General features: G+C 43.5%; 1 protein-coding gene across 2 annotated transcripts in view; it reads left to right on the top strand.

Moving 5' to 3' along the window:
* The first annotated feature begins 537 nt into the window (after positions 1-537).
* The window catches only part of FAM114A1 (family with sequence similarity 114 member A1), a 51,192-nt gene continuing 32,051 nt past the window's right edge, over positions 538-19,678 (top strand). The window contains exons 1-6 of one of the 2 annotated variants that reach the window (XM_077477636.1): positions 538-687; positions 8,622-8,902; positions 9,859-9,946; positions 11,993-12,079; positions 13,840-13,937; positions 15,506-15,640. In XM_077477636.1, coding sequence (XP_077333762.1) covers positions 8,627-8,902; positions 9,859-9,946; positions 11,993-12,079; positions 13,840-13,937; positions 15,506-15,640 — 684 coding nt within the window. In that variant the 5' untranslated portion in view covers positions 538-687; positions 8,622-8,626. Of the gene's footprint in view, positions 688-3,685; positions 3,822-8,621; positions 8,903-9,858; positions 9,947-11,992; positions 12,080-13,839; positions 13,938-15,505; positions 15,641-19,678 lie in introns of those variants that run through there. The other variant, XM_077477637.1, reaches the window with a different exon arrangement.

Here is a 19,678-nt window from a genome sequence, read left to right as displayed (position 1 = left end):
GGAAACGCACAGATCCCAGAGGCAGCGGGGACCGTCCTTATTGCGCAGCGCAACTCGCGCATGCGCAGTAGGGAACCGGGAAATGAAGCCGAAAGGCTCCATTTCCTGATTCCCATACTCAAGATGGCGGTGGCAGCACCCGAGAGACGATCGAGAGATCGGCTTCGGGTGCCGACATCGCGGGCGCGCTGGACAGCTAAGTGTCACTATTTTAAAAGTCAGCAGCTGCAGTATTTGTAGCTGCTGGCTTTTAAAAAAAAAAAAAAAAAACCCGGAGTCCCGGCGGACTCCCGCTTTAATACCGCTGTGCTCAGATCCGGAAAAAAAGTACAATCCGCTGTATGGATCTGAGTGCAGCATTTGTTTACACCCATGTGCATGAGCCCTAAAGCTATATAAAGCCAGCAGATGACTCAGATATAACTGAACAGCACTTTTGCATGGCCTGTCCCTTTAATAAAGGATGACATTTCGTGGTCCTCTTCTTGTAGAAGTCCTCCTCCTGTGATCATACAAGGAGTGGGTGTAGAACACAGTGCTGTGTGTCTGGCCTCCATACAATGGGCTGCACATTGTCCTGAATGGGATGTGTGTGTTTCCAGCCTCCAGTGTACGTGGCAGGGAGGAGGAGGAAGAGGAGGAGGAGGCTCCAGGCTGATCAGTGGAAGGAGGGAGCTGTGCTCTAAGGTAAGAACATTTCCTCTATTTATTTACACTCACATCTATGTAGGAAAGTTCTGATCCCAGGCTGAGCTCCTCCACACCCTGCACCCTACACATGATCAGCAGCACTCAGCACACATACTGCATACAATGTATCTCCATCACATCACATCACCAGCTGACAGCTGGCTTCCGAATCACAGGACTCAATATAACTATCATATACAATCACATCCAGTTCTAGAATAGCCAGGCATGTACAATACAGGAGGAGGCTTTCCATGGCAGTGCTTTGTGAGTTCTATACTGAAATATACAAGTCATTTAACTTGGACAGTAAGGTTTGGGTGCTGTTCACAAAACTACCTGGGGGAGGCGCTGCAGGCTCAGAAATCTCTGCCCAGCACAGCTGTACAGCTGACATGTGTGATATGACAGCCCACTGAAAAGCAGTAGAGCAGTGGTTCTCTACTCCTGTCCTCAGGACCCACTAACAGGTCAGGTTTGCAAGATAACTGAAATACATCACAGGTGATATCATTTGCTGCTCAGTGATTGCGGTATTTTAACCACTTAAGGACCGAGCCTCTTGCTGAGATTTGTTATTTACAAGTTAACCACTTCAGCCCCGGACCATTTTGCTGGTCAAAGACCAGACCACTTTTTGCGATTCGGCACTGCGTCGCTTTAACTGACAATTGCGCGGTCATGCGACGTGGCTCCCAAACAAAATTGGCATCTTTTTTTTCCCACAAATAGAGATTTCTTTTGGTGTTATTTGTTCACCCCTGTGGTTTTTATTTTTTGCGCTATAAACAAAAATAGAGCGACAATTTTGAAAAAAAATCATTATTTTTTACTTTTTGTTATAATAAATATCCCCCAAAAATATATAAAAAAAATTTTTTTTCCCTCAGTTTAGGCTGATACATATTCTTCTACATATTTTTGGTAAAAAAAATCGCAATAAGCGATTGATTGGTTTGCGCAAAAGTTATAGCTAGGGGATAGTTTTATGCCATTTTTATTAAAAAAAACATTTTTTACTAGTAATGGCAGCGATCAGCGTTTTTTATTTTTTTATTTATTTTTTATTTTTTTTATTGTGACTGCGACATTATGGCGGACACATCGGACATTTTTGACACATTTTTGGGACCATTGTCATTTATACAGCAATCGCTGCTATATAAATGCAGTGATTCCTGTGTAAATGACACTGGCAGTGAAGGGGTTAACCAGTGGGTGGCAGTGTAGGGGTTAAGTGTTCCTAGGGGTGTGTTACTAACTGTGGGAGGCTGGGCTTTCATTTAGTGAACACTGATCTCTGCTCCAATCACATGGAGCAGAGATCAGCGTCACTAGTTGCTAGGCAGAACGGGGAAATGCTGTTTACAACGGCATTTCTCCGTTCAGCCGCCCCGTGAGAAAATTACTTAGAACCCCCAAACATTATACATTTTTTTTCTATCACCCTAGAGAATAAAATGGCAGTCGTTGCAATACTTTCTGTCACACCGTATTTGCACAGCTGTCTTACAACGCACTTTTTTGGGGGGAAAAGTTACACTTTTTTTAATTAAAATATAAGACAACAGTAAAGTTAGCTAAATTATTATTATTATTTTTTTTATATTGTGAAAGATAATGTTACGCCAAGTAAATTGATACCCAACATGTCACGCCTCAAAATTGCGTACGCTCGTGGAATGGCGACAAACTTTTACCCTTAAAAATCTCCATAGGCAACTTTTTAAAAAATTCTACAGGTTGCATGCTTTGAGTTACAGAGGAGGTCTAGGGCTAGAATTATTGCTCTCACTCTACTGATCGCAGCGATGCCTCACATGTGGTTTGAACACCGTTTTCATATGTGGGCGCTACTCACGTATGCGTTCGCTTCTGCACGCAAGCTCGTCAGGAAGGGGCGCGTTAAAAAAAAAAACATATTTATTTTACTCTTTTATTTTTACATGAAAAAATGTATTTTTCAATTAAAAAAAAAACACTTGTAATAGAAAAAAAAAAGCATGACAGGACCTCTTAAATATGAGATCTGGGATCAAAAAGACCTCAGATCTCATATTTACACAAAAATTTGGCATTTACATTTTTCTTTTTTTAAATGGCCATTTAAGAGCTGTGGGTGGAAGTGACTTTTTGACGTTGCTTCCGCCCTGCATTGTTATGGAGACGGGTGGTGGCCATCTTCCCCTCGTCTCCATACCTAACAGGATGCGATCGCCTCCGCCGCTGCCAATGGCTCTGGTAAGCGGCGGAGGGCACCGGATCGCCACCGATAAAATTGATCTTGCGGCGTATCTGCCGCAGAGACCACATTTATCTTGTAGCGGACTGCCCGCTGAAGAAGAGTATACCGGGGTTAGCTGCTGCCATAACAATGATATCCTCCTTCAAACAGCCAACGTAAAACTGCAGCGGGCGGTCCGTAAGCGGCTAGTCTGCATCTCCCCAAGGTAATACATAAAATCTGGCCTGTTAGTGGGCCCTGAAGACAGGAGTTGGGAACCACTGCACTAGAGGAACATAATAATCTGTATCCATAGAGAACTCCTGTCTGCTGATCTACCAGGGCTGCTTTTCTTTTATTTCGTTGCTTGCCTAACACCAACAACTATTTTTAAATTGTTGCTATATTCAGGATTATCCACATAATCAATTGCATAAAATGTAAGTTTGGCAGCCAATAGAAAAATGAGTGTTGGTATACCCTATGATGTGTGTGTATATACATATATTTATATATCTTCTTACGGAGCTTGTAGTCCCCCAGCTATAAGTTATTCAAGTATGTTACCCTTGTATCCCTAATCTGCATCCGAGTCAGAGGCCAGTCCAGAGTTTGGAATCCATTTTTTTTTTAGAAGTGATGTGCATATTGTGGGCGGAGTAATAGTACCTTAACCCCCTCTTGTCTGGGTAAATCTGAGCAATTCAGTGATGGTGCTACTGAGAATTAGAACTCTTCTTCCTCCTAAGAATCTGACTTTGTACATTTAGTGAATAGAACATGTCAGTTGTGGAAGCTTTCATTGGAAGTTAGTTTGTAAAGGCAGTCCTATACAGCATATGGAGGGTTAATCCTGGAGATTGCAGCGTGGCATCTAATACACAACTGGCTGCCGGGAGATAAAAATGTGAGTATGGCCAAACTACACCATAATATTCATTAAGAAAAGCAATTTGTAAGTAGTAGGATCAGCCAGTGACAGTTAATGACAATTAACAATGCCCGGGAGGAGACAGTTACTTTGATAACTCTCATTCTTCCTATTGCTGTACGTTTCGAATCCTGCCTAATTATTGATTATTTTCAACTTTAGAAAGAGCCGTGAGTATGGAGATGTGTTCCACAGAGTAAATATTTATAATTATGGCTTTAAAAATTCTGATTTTAAAATGCTAAAACTACATTTATCAATGTTGTAACGTAACTAAAATATCTGTATAGTATTTCTGTATATTATGTGTATGAGAGAGGAAAAAAAAAATATATATAAAACATTATTTTTTTTTTTTTTTTTTAATATGGTCTATATAAGTATTGAACACATAAACATTTTTCTAGGTAAATATGATTCTAAGGGCCGGTTCACACAGCGGGCGATGCGAGGCGACACGACTCGCCGCGCCTCGCTCCCGCAAGTCGCCCCTGTTCTGTACAATGGAACCATTCTGAGAGGAGCGACTCGAGTCGCTCCGACTCAGAAAAAAGGTTCCTGTACTACTTCTGGGCGACTTCGGGGGCGACTTGCATTGACTTCTATACAGAAGTCATCTGCAAGTCGCCGCTGAGGTCGCCGCAGGTCGCGGCGAGGCAAGTCGGAGACACCTCGCCGCGCCTGCAGTGTGAACCGGCCCTTAAGATGCTGTTGACATGAAATTTTCATCACATGTTGGTAACAACTCATAAGAATACCCCCCCCCCATACATACAAATAAACCAAATCCAATAAGTTCAGAAATTAAGTTATGTATATTAAAATGGAATGACACAGGGAAAAAGTACTGAACACGCTAACTGAAATGTATTTAATACTTTGCACAAAATCCTTTGTTGGTAATGACAGCTTCAAGATGCCTCCTGTATGGAGAAACTAGTCACATGCATTGCTCAGGTGTGATTTTGGCCCATTCTTCCACATAGTCTTCAAATATTGAAGGTTCTGTGGGCCTCTTCTATGAACTCTGATCTTCAGTTTTTTCCATAGATTTTCTATTGGATTTAAGTCAGGTGATTGGCTGGGCCATTCTAGCAGATTTTTTTATTTTTTTTCTTTCTTTGAAACCAATTGAGAGTTTCCTTGGCTTTGTGTTTGGGATCATCTTCTTGCTGTCCACCCTCGTTTCATCTTCATCATCCTGGTAGCTGGCAGCAGATTTTTATAAAGAATGTCTTGATACATTTTCCATTCATCCTTGCTTCAATTATATGAAGTTTGCCAGTACTGTATGCTGAAAAACAGCCCCACACCATGATGTTCCCACCTCCAAACTTCACTGTTGGTATGGTGTTTGGGGTGATGTGCAGTGCCATTTGACCTCCAAACATGGTGTAAATTATGGCATCCAAAGAGTTAAATTTTGGTCTCATCTGACCAGACTATATTCTCCTAGTATTTCACAGGCTTGTCTAAGGCTGGGTTTACATCTAAGATGGATCCGTTGCACAGCAGGGGTCCGGTGCGTCCTGGTTCACCATTTCAGGTGCGACTTCAGCCCGAACTTTGGGCTGAATTTATACCTCAAACGGACCCAAAAAGGCACACGTTATTCCTGCAAAAATCGCTGTACCGGCTGCAGAGATATGTGAACTGGCTCCATAGAGAGCCAGTCGAATTCTCCTGCTATGTGAATTGGATGCAGGGAAACCCGCATCCAATTCACATAGGTGTGAACCCAGCCTAAATGTTGTGCCACAAACTTTAAACGAGCTTCAACATGCTTTTTCTTCAGCAATTGAGTCTTGCGTAGTGAGCGTGCATACAGGCCATGGCGGTTGAGGGCATTACTTCTTTTCTTTGCATTACTTTACTTTTCTTTGAAACAATTGTACCTGCTAATTCCAGGTCTTTTTGAAGCTCTCCACAAGTTGGTCTTGAACAACTCTTCTAATTATTATTTTCACTCCTCTGTCAGAAATCTTACGAGGAACACCTGGTTGTGGCCAGTTTATGGTGAAATGATGTTCTTTCCACTTCTGGATTATGGCCCCAACAGTGCTCACTGGAACATTCAGAAGTTTAGAAATCCTTCTGTAACCAATGTTATCAGTATGTTTTGCTACAATAATGTTGCAAAGGTCTTGAGAGAGCTCTTTGCTTTTACCCATCATGAGATGTTTCTTGTGTGACATCTTGGTAATCGCACCTTTGGAAATATATTTACCTAGAAAAATGGGGATGTGTTGAATAATTTTACCGTGTATGTGTATGTGTGTGTGTGTGTGTGTGTGTGTGTATGTATGTGTGTATATATATATATGTATATGTAATCTCTATATCTCTATCTCTCATCTACATTTTGTTTAGCTTTTCTATTGACCTGATATACTGGTATATCAGCATTTTTACCCCAGAGGAACCGTTGAAATAGTTTCCAGGTTCTGAGGAAACCTTGCAAAAAAAAAAAAACTATTTATTGGTGGTCAGTGGCAAGAATGCTCCCTTTACAGACAGCTAAAATAGATAGGTTCATGCAGCTGACTTGGCCAATTGGTGCTGACCAATGCAGGCACCATCAACATGGGAGGTCAATCAGCCACAGCTAAAGGAAGTCTCAGGAGGATCCCTAGTTGAGAACAGCTGGGCTATACCATAGACCAGTGATATGCAATTAGCAGAGCATGATGGGACTTGTAGTTTTGCAACAGCTGGAGGTCCGCTAATTGCATATCCCTGCCATAGATAGTTATACAAGTGTCTATGACAGTATTTGGTGCATACTGTATGTGTTGAATATGCATCTAAAATGGTGGCAATTGTGTGCTTTAGAAGATGTAAGAGTTATTCAGTTCAGGAAGTATCTGTTTCTTTGTTGCTCACTGTTTCAATTATGCCCGAACCACGTTTATATACACAGCCATTTTTGTAGTGTTAGCTAATGTGGAGTTTGGTAAACTCCAGCTCCAGCTAACGTTTTCTCTTTTAGGGCTCATTCACATGGGTGACGTGTTGTACAGCCCCTGTGAAAAATTATCCATGCTTTCAGAGGAGATTTGGGGACAGTTTACAGTTGTCTCCCTAATGCCAGTGTGTTTTTTCTTGGCAACTCCAATGGGGATTTTTCATTGAACTACATTTGACACTCAGTTGTGGCATAATGCTGCCTGTCAGACTTGTTAAAAGAATTGTGGCTGCGGTAATGCAGACATACCTAAGTGATCACCATGTCACATTGTAGGCAGGCAGTCAGAGATCAACTGCCTGTTTTTACATCCCCCTGGCCACCCATGTGAACTTAGGATAGAAAGGGGAAGGGTTACAACCTCAGATTTTAAGGTGCTGTGTATATGCCCCCATTTGTAAGATTTACCCTTCTGCGTCCTTTACATTTTGCCACTACATTATAGAAGTCCTATATCCTAATGATAATAATATTGATGTTAGTAATTATTAGTATTATACAACAGGTAGTAAGGGGATATATTCACAATAGAAACATACAAAGCCCCCCAAAAAAACCCCAGAGGTGAGCTTTCTGATAATAAGTGCAAAGTATAAGAAACTTGGCAGGACCCGCTTCTTCCAGAGCAGTAACACGGTGCTAATCTCCCACAACTTTAAAAGGGAAAGTGCAGTTTTACCAAAATCTCTTTATTTATTCCACCCCTATCCTTCATCAAGGTGAATTATGTATTTACCAACCTCAGATGCAGACAAAAGCTGCAGACATAGGTGTCTGCCCAGGGTGTGCCTGGGCACACCCTAATCACCCTGTGTGCCAGGTCTGCTAATAAGGTAGCACAGCCAGCCCTCCTGTACCGGGCCCAGGCCCTATCAGTTAAAAAGGAGGGCCTGGGCCTTATTGCAGACACCGATCCTCTTGTTCCTCCCCCTTGCAGCAGTGCCAGTTTCTCCACATTTCCCTTCCTCTGGCTGCGCTGCAGAGGGATCAGTTCTAGCATCTGCGCGCCCATCGACCTGCTGTCCAGGCTCCCCATATGCCCCTTTTCCCTGCAGCACTGTCAGTTTCCCTCCTCTCCTCTTCCACTGGCAACTGCTGTAGGTATGCACGTGGATGTTTCAGAATGGAGAGAACCCCTTCCTTTTCTAAATTAACATAGTGAACGATCGGTACTGATTGCTTCTGTGCCCATTCATCTCAGAAGCATGGTAAACTGTGTTTTACAATCCTTCAGTTTGTGACTAAATAGAAAGTCTGTACTTCCTATTTATTCATCTGTGCATCTGGGGTTGCAAGAAAGGGACTGATGAATCTATGTTCTTCATCCCTTTTTGTGTCTTAAATGTGTTCTGCTTTTAAAAAAAATCTGATTTTTTAAAATCAGTTTAGACCCCTGATATTTCACTACAGCCCCCAAGAGGTCAGTAAAAAAATTTGTAAATGATTAAATAAACAAATATAAAAAAAATAAAAATAAAAAATCAGAAGTCAGAAAACATAAATTTCTGCCATGGCTGTGGAGCATAGTGCTGCAACCGTGGTATGTGTACACCCCTAGCCACTACTTCTGTTGCTCTGTGTTTGAGATTTGGGGTGCACACCTATGGCTTCAGATGTAGGAGGACAGCCACACTGCCTGTAAACATTCCCCAACCCTTGGCAAGTCACATCAGTATGAATGGCTAAAAATCATCTGAGGCCTAGAGATCAGAAAAGTGGCAGATATTTTTGTACATCTACACCTACCTCTCAATGATCTGTTGTATGAATTTTTAATGCTTTACTTTATCAGATGTCTTTCCTACCCATAGCCAAAATGTCGAGTGAGGAAAGTAAAACGGAGGAAGAAAACACAGAAACTGCTCTAGAAAAGATCACAGATCTGGTACTGAGTGAGGACAGCAAATCCACACCCCAAGAAATCACACAGAGCAGCCAAGAGTCTACATTATTGCCTGGGTTGGCTCCAGACGCTCAGGAAAAAGTCCACCAAGACGGGCAAACCCAAGAAAGCCCAGAGGAACTTTGTGAGTCAGTGAGCTTAGAGCCAACATCTGAGGCCACAGCCAACCAGGAAGAGCATGACCATCCCGTATGTCATCCTTCTGTTTCTTTTCTTACTTTCAAGAGCTTTAATTATACAAAGAACTTTGGTTTTGAAACATGATCACCATTTCTTCTTCCACTGCTTCATGGAAAATGTACAACACCATTACAAACTTTTTGTATAATTGCAGTATATCTCAGTGTAGATTTAAAGATTGATTTAGTAACTGGGAAAGTTTATTTTTTCTGTTTATAGGTAGGATTAAAAATCCCAAATGAATAATCACCTTTATTACATTGGTCTGCTTTCTATATGTGCAAGCGTTCAATGTGTGTTATTTTTTTAGCAGATGTTGTGACCTCCAGATCTTTTGGACTTTACATTTCTTATAGCCCTGCCTTCACATTCCTATTCTCAAGACAAATGTCAATTAATTTAACCAAAAACAGAACATATAAATGGGGGGGGGGGGGGGGGGGAACTTACATGGTTTGGATAATTTTTTATTTTCAGGACTTGCAGTTGGAAGCAAGGCGAAATCCTTAAAGGATCCCTTTTTTTTTTTTTTTTTTTTTTTTTTGCCTGCCTTCCTCTGAAATTATTCAAATTGAAATAAACGTATATTTTTCTTTTCATAATTTATGTACAATGGATAGGACCAAAACATGGTTTGGTTAGGCAAACATTATTTTCATACTTTTTTTTTTTTTTTGTGTTTTTTTAGGGACTCTTTTGAGAAAAAAAAACCTGTTGTTTTAATGAGACTGCAATTCTTCACCAAGACAACACAACTTAGTGCACTGCTCCTCAACAGAGAAGCAAAAGAGTCCACTTAAAATGTGAATTCACTGCCATGTGTTTGTGTGTTGCGTCAAAAATAGTGCTACTTGTCCCTTTTATTTTGTGTGCTCTGGTGTGTTGGCGGCCCATTAAACTGACACATTATACCAGAACATGAATATGTGAATGGGCCTTAAGTAATTCTTTTATTAATTCTTCAGGATGAAGAAGGTGTTGCAAAAGGAAGTAGCTGGTCTACCTGGGGGACATGGGGCAAATCCCTCTTATCATCAGCTAGTGCAACCGTAGGTAAGGAAATTCTCAGTATCATAACTGTTCTAGGAAGCTTTAGCACATGTTTAGAAAAGTTTAGGTTACAAAGCCATGGCATACATAGACAATATACAATTATCAGATAGGCAACTGAACACGACTTCAGTAAACAATCTAATTTGATTTTCTACTTGTATCACTTTGGAACTGGAAAAGTCACGAGGTTTAAAAACTGTATCCCAAACACCAAGCTCCATTCATACTTGTGTGACTTGTTATGCAACTTTGGACATCAAAGTTGCATGGCAAGTCATTCCCCATGTTTTCCAAAGATACCCATTCATTTATGCACGACTTAAAGTTGCAGCAACTTCAAAGAAGTTCATGCGTTACTGGTCCGACTTTCATGAAACTTGAGAGCTGTAGACTTCAGTGTTGACCCCCAGAAGTTGAAAGTCATACCTGAATGTTATATGTAACACTTACACCCGAAGGAGCGGCTGAATTTTTCTGGGCTTACCAATTACCTCCACCAGCTCGTACTCGTTGTCCTTGTCTAGAGGTTCCCAGGGTTGATGACCCAGTAATTGTAGAGACTGACACTTTAATTCCTTGTTAGGATTTTTATTTTGCATAAAACAGTTGAACAAACTCAGTCTCTAAGTTGGGAATAGAGGGTATCGGGATAAAGTTTAGCTCAGGTGCTTGGAACTGCTGAGTCTCTCTCTGTACATAATCCAGGGAATAGCCACTCGCAACTTGACTCTTTAACTGTTGGATAAATCCTTGAGCTTGGGTTTAGTAGCCAGCAGGTAATTCTACCAGAATCTTTCAGCCGGTCCGGCGATACCGTAAGAATTGTGGATTCAATCAATGTCCATGGCAGCTCAGCTTCCAGGCTCTTGCCGAGCAGCCAGCCTTGTGCGTGGCTCTCTTACTGAAGAGTCCTCCCCTGGTCGCATGTAGAGTTGCTGGGCCTCTCCAAACCTGAGACGGCACCGGAACACCTTAGAATCCTCCTTCCAGTTACTGCGCCTCGGACTAGCCAGTTCCGAGGCTCGGAAACGGATGGATCCGCACCCAAGGCCATGAGGACCCCTGGGGGCTGGTCAGGAGGACCAGGACCACGGAGTCAGCAACAACTTCTGGACCGGAACCCTGAACCACGTGATCTCAGTACATTAAGTACCCTCTCCCGGAATACACAGCGAGACAAACTCCCACTGATTGATTCCGAGAGAGAGATTGGTACCTAATGCGTCCAACCAGACTGCGTTCTAAGGCTTCTCACAGGTGCAAACCCCACCTATGATCAGACAGAACCTTAATACAGCCCAGCCAAACTGATGCCAAAGCACAATTTAGCACAATTAACCCCAAAACGGAACTATAGTTTTAGGCAAAAACTAAATTTACGAACATAGCGTGTTCTCATTAGGAGTACCGGCGCTACATATATAATGCAACTTGTGTGCAACAGTTGTCCATTATCTCTGGTCAAAGACGTATCCAAGTTGCACCTATCCAAAGTTGCACTCCAAAGTCATCACAACTTACATTCAAGATCAGTTTGAGACCCTTCTAAGTTCCCTCACAGGTGCTCCTGAACTCTTTTGATTTCTTTCTGTCCTGCATTTGTCCCCCAAAACTGCTTCCTTTTTCCTATTGACTTGTATATGAAAACAATCAGCTCTACCTGAGCAAAATTTGACGGTATTCAGTCAGGAAGTGAGAGAGAACTCTCCAAAAGGTACAAACTGCAATAAAAACAGTTGCTATACTGTGGAAGGTTTGAATCTCTGTTTTTATTGTTGTCTGTGTCCTCATTAGCAAACTTTTCCCCTCATTTCCTGTCCTGTATGTCAAGATGTGACAAGCAGTCACCAGAACAGACAGTAGGGGAAATCTACACAAGGACACATAAGGCAATAAAGGCTCACCAGAGGTATAGCTCTTCGTCAAACTAAAAAAAAAAAAAGCAATTGGTCTATCCTTCCATGAGTCAAATTCTGTACTGTCTAGTAGGCTGAGATATTAAATGTATGAATATTTAAAAATAAAATTGGCACTTTTTCTAAACAGGTCATAGCCTATCTGCAGTCAAGGAAAAAGCCGGAGTCACTTTGCGAATGAGAAACTCAGAGTCTGAATCCGATACTGGAGAACAAGGTGAGAATTTATGTCGTGTCTGATGACTACCAGAAACATACATTCATGATCTAAAATGTGCAATGCTCCCTTCACTTCCTGTCTCAAAGACACAACATGAAGTTAGTGGAAATCTCCCTAAAGTGAGGGGAAATTCCCTCTTAGACAGTTCAAGAAGATTTTCCTTCATCTCTTGTTCTGGAGACAACTGTAAAATGTTGTATTTCCCTTCACACAGTGTGCTAGTGCAATGTGCAGTAAATAATCCATATTACCTCCAGAGATGCTAATAGGGCCCAGGCCCCTTCTGTTCAGCAGGAAGCAGATGAGAAACTCATAACATATATATTTGGATGCATACACAGTAGACTCATAGGCCATGGCTCCCAGAGAATAAATGTGATTTCCCAGGGGCTCCTAAATTCAGACGCAGGGGCCGGGGACAGGTAGGGGGCTGTTTACTCATATATGCATGAGCAAGCAGAGTAATCTTCCAGTCTGTGGCTCCCAACAATTAACATAAGGTTCTGGCCTATTCTATATTTATCCGTCATGGCAGGCCAGAAATTGAATTAAATTTTCGGGAACAGAGGAATATTCCGCCTGATCCAGAAAATGAGTAAATAGTCTATCCCTAGTCCCTGCTTCTAAACTGATGAGGCCCTGGGGGGTTATTTAATTGCTGTAGCTACAGCTGTCTGGATTACTGTGCATGCACAATAAGGGATTTAAAATCCCTTCCTTCTCTGTGTGGGGTGAAGGAGTAGCCCCATCAGGCACGCTGTATAGAGGGGTCCTGTCAGGCAGACTACTGTATAAGGGGCCCCTCTATTTCCAATGGTGGCCATGACCACAGTAGAAAATAGATCATCCCCACATACAATAAGGTGCAAGAAGCATTCTTTTTATGACTGGTATTTTCTCCAAAATGCTTTCACATATAAAAGTTGTAGTGTATAAATATACAATAACCCACACTTAACACAGCACACCATACAAAATTTCCCACTGGTTGTACAACGCACAGAGTAGGGGGCATTTTATTTTTTACATTCTAATGTAAACCCTCTGTGTTGGACCCTTTAATTGTGTAATTTGTTTAACTGTTGACCTTTTAATTGTGGACCTTTTTGTAATTGTGTAATTCAGTACTTATGAGCTACAAAATTGGAAGAAACTTCCTGTAAATAAGTGACATAAGTCTCAATAACTTTTCTGGATCAGTGACTCAAAGCATAAAAGCCAAAGCATCAGCATGGTAGTCACGAGAGCTACCATTCTTAAAAGGAGAGGCCAGCAATGGTAGCCCACATAGTCTTGTCGTGATAGGTTTTCTTAGAAGAGAAGGACACCTAAGAGCAAGTTGGGTGGGCAGTATTGCTGTCTAGGTTCACTGGAGGATATAGTCTGCATTTGTGGTTTGTTTAAGATTTTTTAGCACAAAATTGGGACGGATACTTAAAAAAAAAAAAGTTCAAGAAGCAGTCTTCATATGTAAAGTGCCACCAAAACATAATTCCACTGCGGTTTAGGGTAAAAACAGCAATTTCTGTATAAAAATACTGTTTCGGTTTTCTGCCTACTAATTCCGGGGGTACATAAAAATTAAAACATGTAGCATGTCTGTGTGTCACTCTCCTCTATTTGAAAGGAGGTTAGCAATGGCTGACTCAGTACAGATTTTTATTTATTTTTTTAACAGATTTTATGGCACTTTTATTTTGTTTTTAAGTTTTGTAACAATGAGATGCACATTGACTTTTTCTATTATTGTCTTAAAGTGTTGCCAGAAAAAGGAGATTGCCCAGCAGAGCCGTCATCGCCTACAGCGGGTTCCCGTGGTGTATTTTCAACCATAACAAATGTTGTTCAAAACACTGTGAGTAATTATTGCCTTGCTTTATGATGTATTGAAGTCTTTAATTTTCTAGATTAGATAATGTCTTTAACCTCTCTAAGGCCTCATGTACACTGCTGATGGTAAACAGACGTTTAGGAGCAGTTGGGCATTTTTTTCCAGCTGCCCCTGAACTCTCCTCTGTTATCTTATCAGTACATGTACACAGGGTCGTTTACAGTCATTTCTAGGCAGTTGAGTTTAGAGGCTTTTTTTTGGAACAGAGGGATAGAGGGTTAAGGGGAGGTACCTTGTAATTGTGGGTTAGAGGTATTTCTTTGATCCAGAGCAGTGTTTCTCAACTCCAGTCCTCAAGGCACACCAACAGGTCATGTTTTCAGGATTTCCCTCAGATGAAACAGCTGTGGTAATTACTAAGGCAATTAAACTGATTAAATCACCTGTGCAAAATAATGAAAAGCCTGAAAACATGACCTGTTGGGGCGCCTTGAGGACTGGAGTTGAGAAACACTGATCCAGAGGACAAACGGCTTCCACAGACTGGATCTAGCAATCGCCGGATAGGCCTCTCTCTAGCAGCCGGTGAGATGCTCGAACAAAGTCTCTGCCACAGACTTGTCAATTAAAATGAAATTGTTGTGCAATCCTCTGCCACAGGAAAGCACAACCAGCAACTTGTTGAGAATTTAAAGAGTTGTCACACAGTACCAGTTTCTTCAGCCGACCTGGCGATACTGTGTGGTAGATGACCCAGGATGCGTCCTCCAACTCTCTCCAGAGTTCTCCAGGCTCTTCCAGAGATACCAGCCTTGTCGCTCAGTCCTCTCCTGAAAATGTCCTCCCCTGGATCCTCCAGTCGCTTGGCTTCTCCCCGCAGGCAAGACAGCACAGGACCACCCCTGGATCGGTAGGCCCCAAGACTTTTGGGCCCACCCTTTCAGTTGCAAGGCCTTGGGCCAGACGGCCCCAGACATGGAAACGGGCAGCACACAACTCCTCCAGGAGGGCCATGAGGTCGGGATAGCGAACCCTGGAAAAAGAACGGCGTCAGTACCTTAAGTACCCTTACCCAGAATGCACAGCGGGTGAACCACTCCCACTGAGCTATTTCTGAGTAAAAGGGGTACTCAATGCATTCAGCCTGTTGCATTTCCAACACTTACCGATGGTGACAGCGACACCGACTGTTAAGTGGAAACTAGCACACTGCATGTAATGTATATACCCTTCTTAACACTGAAACCTAAATATCATCCAATTTTTCATTCAGGTTTCATTTACTGTATGTAAAGGCATGTATTTTTAGGCCTGATTCACACTTGTGCAGGTTTCAGTTTGCATATTGCAGGTGCATTTTGCGTTTTTTCAGTACACATCTTTAAACCATTGAAGTCTATGGAACCGAAAACTTTCCATAAAATGCACAGATGTGAACGACATCCATAGGTAACCATGTTAAATGGACTGTACTGTGTTTCAGCAAAACTGAAAATGCACTAAAAAAATGTATAGGTGTAAACCAGGCCTTAAAGTAGATTCTATAGATTTTAGCACACCATTATTGTTGTAACCCTGGTAAAATTTTCTAGGGTAAAACCGTTCTCAGCGGCGGTCTGGATGCCTTGGAATTTATAGGCAAGAAGACAATGAATGTACTCGCAGAAAGTGACCCCGGCTTTAAGAAAACAAAAATACTTATGCAGAGGACAGTATCTTTATCACAGGTATACAAATTCTGTTGAAATATAGAAATGTAGAATGAATTCTGTTATGACTTTTCACTAACCATTTTAACTTGTGTCATAAACACTTTTGAATAGGAAATAATATGAGAAGGAATGCATTATATCATTTATTTATTTACCGTATATACTCTAGTATAGGCCGACCCGAGTATAAGCCGAGGCCCCCAATTTACCCCCAAAAAACTGGAAAACTTATTGACTCGTGTATAAGCCGAGGGTGAGACATGACTGTCCATCCCTGTGTGTCCGTCCATCCATCCCTGTGTGTGTGTCCATCCATCCATCCATCCCTGTGTGTGTATCCATCCATCCATCCATCCCTGTGTGTGTGTGTGTGTGTGTGTGTGTGTGTGTGTGTGTGTATCCATCCATCCATCCATCCCTGTGTGTGTGTGTGTGTGTGTGTGTGTGTATCCATCCATCCATCCATCCATCCCTGTGTGTGTGTGTGTGTGTATCCATCCATCCATCCCTGTGTGTGTGTGTGTGTGTGTGTGTGTGTGTGTGTGTGTGTGTGTGTGTCCGTGCAGCCTTGTGTGTGTGTCCAGCCTACCTGTGTCCCAAGCCTCCGTCCCGAGCCGCCGTCGTCCCGAGCCTCCTCCGTCCCGTGCCGTGCCTCCTCCGTCCCGTGCCTCCTCCGTCCCGTGCCGTGCCTCCTCCGTCCCGTGTCTCCTCCGTCCCGTGCCGTGCCGTGCCTCCTCCGTCCCGTGCCGATGGATCGCCGCTCTTCTCGGCGGCCATTCTACAATTCAAAATTCCGCCTCCGCCTGTGATAGGCGGAACACTCAATTTCCCAGCAGCCTGTGTTCCGCCTATCACGGACATCCTCTCATACTCGTCCGTAGTATGAGAATGAGCGGATGTCCGTGATAGGCGGAACACTGACTGCTGGGAAATTCAGTGTTCCGCCTATCACAGGCGGAGGCGGAGAAGGAGGCGCGGCTTTTGAAAATTAATGTCCGCCGTCTGTCTGCTCGATACGCTGATCGAGCAGTCAGACAGCGGCGACTCGAGTATAAGCCGAGGGGGCACTTTCAGCCTCAAAAAAGAGGCTGAAAATCTCGGCTTATACTCGAGTATATACGGTATGTTTTTACACTATGGCCCCAATCAGTATATATAATTTTCTCACTACCTGTCCCAGTGGAAATGTTCAAAGGGTCTAACCCTTCCTCACACCCAAACTGCAAATAGCCATTCACACTTGTGCGACTTGTGATGCATCTCTGGACAAAATGTTACCAAAATGTTACCATTGTTTGGAATGGCACTCATTCATATCAGTGTGACTTAAAGTCGCAACAATTTTGAAAAGGTGCCTGCACTACTTTGGTGCGACCTTTGATGTGACTTTGGTCCAGATCCAGTCGGATCCAAGTTGCATCAAAGTTACACTTTACATTCACATGACGTGCATGGGAATGTAAAGTAGATTATAATTTGTATACCTAAAGCTGCTTTAGTTTAGACCCACATAATCTACTATAGACAGACTCAAGTACTGTATATACACCAGGCCATACTATGTGGACTGCATTTTTTAGCTTGTAGTTTTAGGAAGTATCAATGTTGTATACAATATTGTATTGCTTTTTAGATCAGGGACATGGATTTGGTGGGTGCTGGTGCAGCATTCATTCTCCTGTGACAAGCACAGATGAAATTACAAAAATGAGTACCCTGCCTAAAAGCGCCTGTTGGAGACTTGCATCTTATCAATCTTCACCAATAACAGACTGTGTTTTAAGTGAATTAAGCTGTGCTCTTGTGCAGTTTGCCCTGTGCCTGGCTAAAAAAAACTAGGGCACAGCCACAGGTAGAACTGCTACGGATGAAATGAACATAAATTATCAATGATGGATGTATCTGTTCTGTTGCCAGATGTCTGAAACTAAAGAATTATCACTTCAACTTTTATTTTTTTATTTTTTATTTTTTAAAACCCCAGGGGACCACTTGGTAACATTTTGACCGCTGCTCTGACCACTTGGTACTTTTTTGAGACGTGTTGCTGCCATCAATTAACTTATTACCATTTTCTCAGTTTAAACATTTGATATGTTTTCTATTGTAGTTGTTTCCTCTGTTTGGGCAGCTGTTTTGAGGGTCTGTGTGCTGCCACGGTTGGGGACTGGCCGCCGCAGGAACCATGGCCATTTTCTTGCAGCCGCGGCCATTTTCTTGGAACCGCGCCCATTTTCCCAGCGTTTTCAGACATTTTTGCTGAGGCGGCCGGCGGCCATTTACTGATAGCCTCAGGTTGGTCGTTCTCTAGTGCTGCTTTAGTTTTGTAGAGTGCGAATAGGACACAGGACACATCGTGGCAGGTAGAGAGGAGAGCGGACGGCGGCAGCACAGCGCAGCACCTGGTCAGGGTGGTGAGTCCTGCAGGGGGCCCCTCAGTCTGTGGCAGCTAGAAGGGTGGACATTTGTGTTTGCTTGCCTTGGGTCCCTAAGGGTGACAGGCGTGAGTGGGTTCGGCATGGCATCAGAGGCTGGTGCTTCTTCTCCAGACACCCCTGTTTTAGCAACCGGTTCCCCTGCACCTGCGGTGCCTATGGAAGCCACGTCGTAGGCAGGGGCCCTCCTTTTCCGCTCAGATGCAGAATTTTCTTCCACCTGGGTCGGCAGGTAAGCGTTCCGATTCCGACAAGGTGCCCGCTGAGGGACAAAAGCGTCCCTGGTTTTGCAAGCTGAAAAAGGCTGCAAGCAAATCTGTTGCTGCATGAAGGTTTGCCCCCGCCCGACTCTCAGGTGGGGGGGTCACCTTCGGAAGTTTACAGTCCAGTTGACCTCCCTCCTTTCCGACCAGTGGGTCTGCAAACTGGTTTCATCAGGCTACAAGATAGAGTTTTTCTTGTCCGCCAGACAGATTTTTCCCTCCAACCTTCATCTTCTTCCGGCTTGTCGGGAGGCCCTGTTTGGGGCAGTACAGGACCTACTGCTGTGTGGGGTGATAGTACCTGTCCCCATGTCAGAAAGGTTTCAGGGTTTCTACTCCAATCTGTTTGTAGTCCCAAATAAGGAAAGGGTCTGTCCGGGCCTGGATCTCAAGGCCCTCAATTGCTTTGTGAAGGTGCGAAGGTTCAGGATGGAATCGGTTCCTTCCGTGGTCGCTGCACTTCATCAAGGGGATTTCTTGGGGTCTTTGGACATCAAGGACGCATACTTGCATGTCCCCATATGCGTCAGACACCAGAGGTTTCTGCGATTTGCGGTCGGGATGAGCAGTACCAATTTGTAGCTCTTCCCTTTTGGCCTAGCAACGGCGCCAAGGGTCTTCAACAAGGTGCTGGCCCCAATTCTGGCGTTGCTGAGACAACGAGGGATTGCAATCATGGGTTACCTAGACGACCTCCTCCTGAGAGCAGCTTCTGCCTCAGAATTAAGAGAGGCTGTGGCGATCACCATACAGGCTCTCCGAGATTTTGGTTGGGTGTTGAACCTCCAGAAGTCGGTGTTGGTACCGATTCAATGCCTGGAGTACCTGGGCTTGATTCTGGACTCCTCTGAGGCAAGAGTCTTTCTCCCTTCGGACAAGCTGAAGACTCTTCAATCTGCGGTCTAGTTATTGATGTCCCACAGGTGGTCGTTGCTGCATTTTTTGCATGCGAGTTCTGGGTCTCATGGTAGCCACTTTCAAGGCAGTACCGTATGCTCAATTCAACACTGGAGTCTTGCGAAAGAGATCCTGTCAAAATGGGACAAATCTCTGACATCCCTGGATTGTCAAATTCGGGTGCGCCAGCGAGTCAGGGATTCGCTTCTCTGGTGGCTGAGGTCTCCGGCCCTTAGGTCCGGGAAGTTGTTCCTTCCTCTTCATTGGGCAGTGATCATGACGGACGCCAACCTGTCTGTCTGGGGAGGAGTTTGGGGCATCCAGTCGGCCCAGGGTCGCTGGACGCAGGAAGAATCCCGCCTGCCGATCAATTTGCTGGAGCTTCGGGGCGATCAGGCGGTGCCTCTCCACATGGTTGCAGAGGCTGCAGGGGCATCCAGTTAGGATCCAGTTGGAAA

The sequence above is a fragment of the Lithobates pipiens genome, unplaced genomic scaffold (genome assembly GCF_037356315.1).
Source record: "Lithobates pipiens isolate NorthernLeopardFrog02 unplaced genomic scaffold, aLitPip1_a1.2 Scaffold_13, whole genome shotgun sequence".
Classification (NCBI taxonomy): domain Eukaryota; kingdom Metazoa; phylum Chordata; class Amphibia; order Anura; family Ranidae; genus Lithobates; species Lithobates pipiens.
Note: the sequence above shows the minus strand (reverse complement) of the source record. Positions and strands in the feature narration are given on the sequence as shown.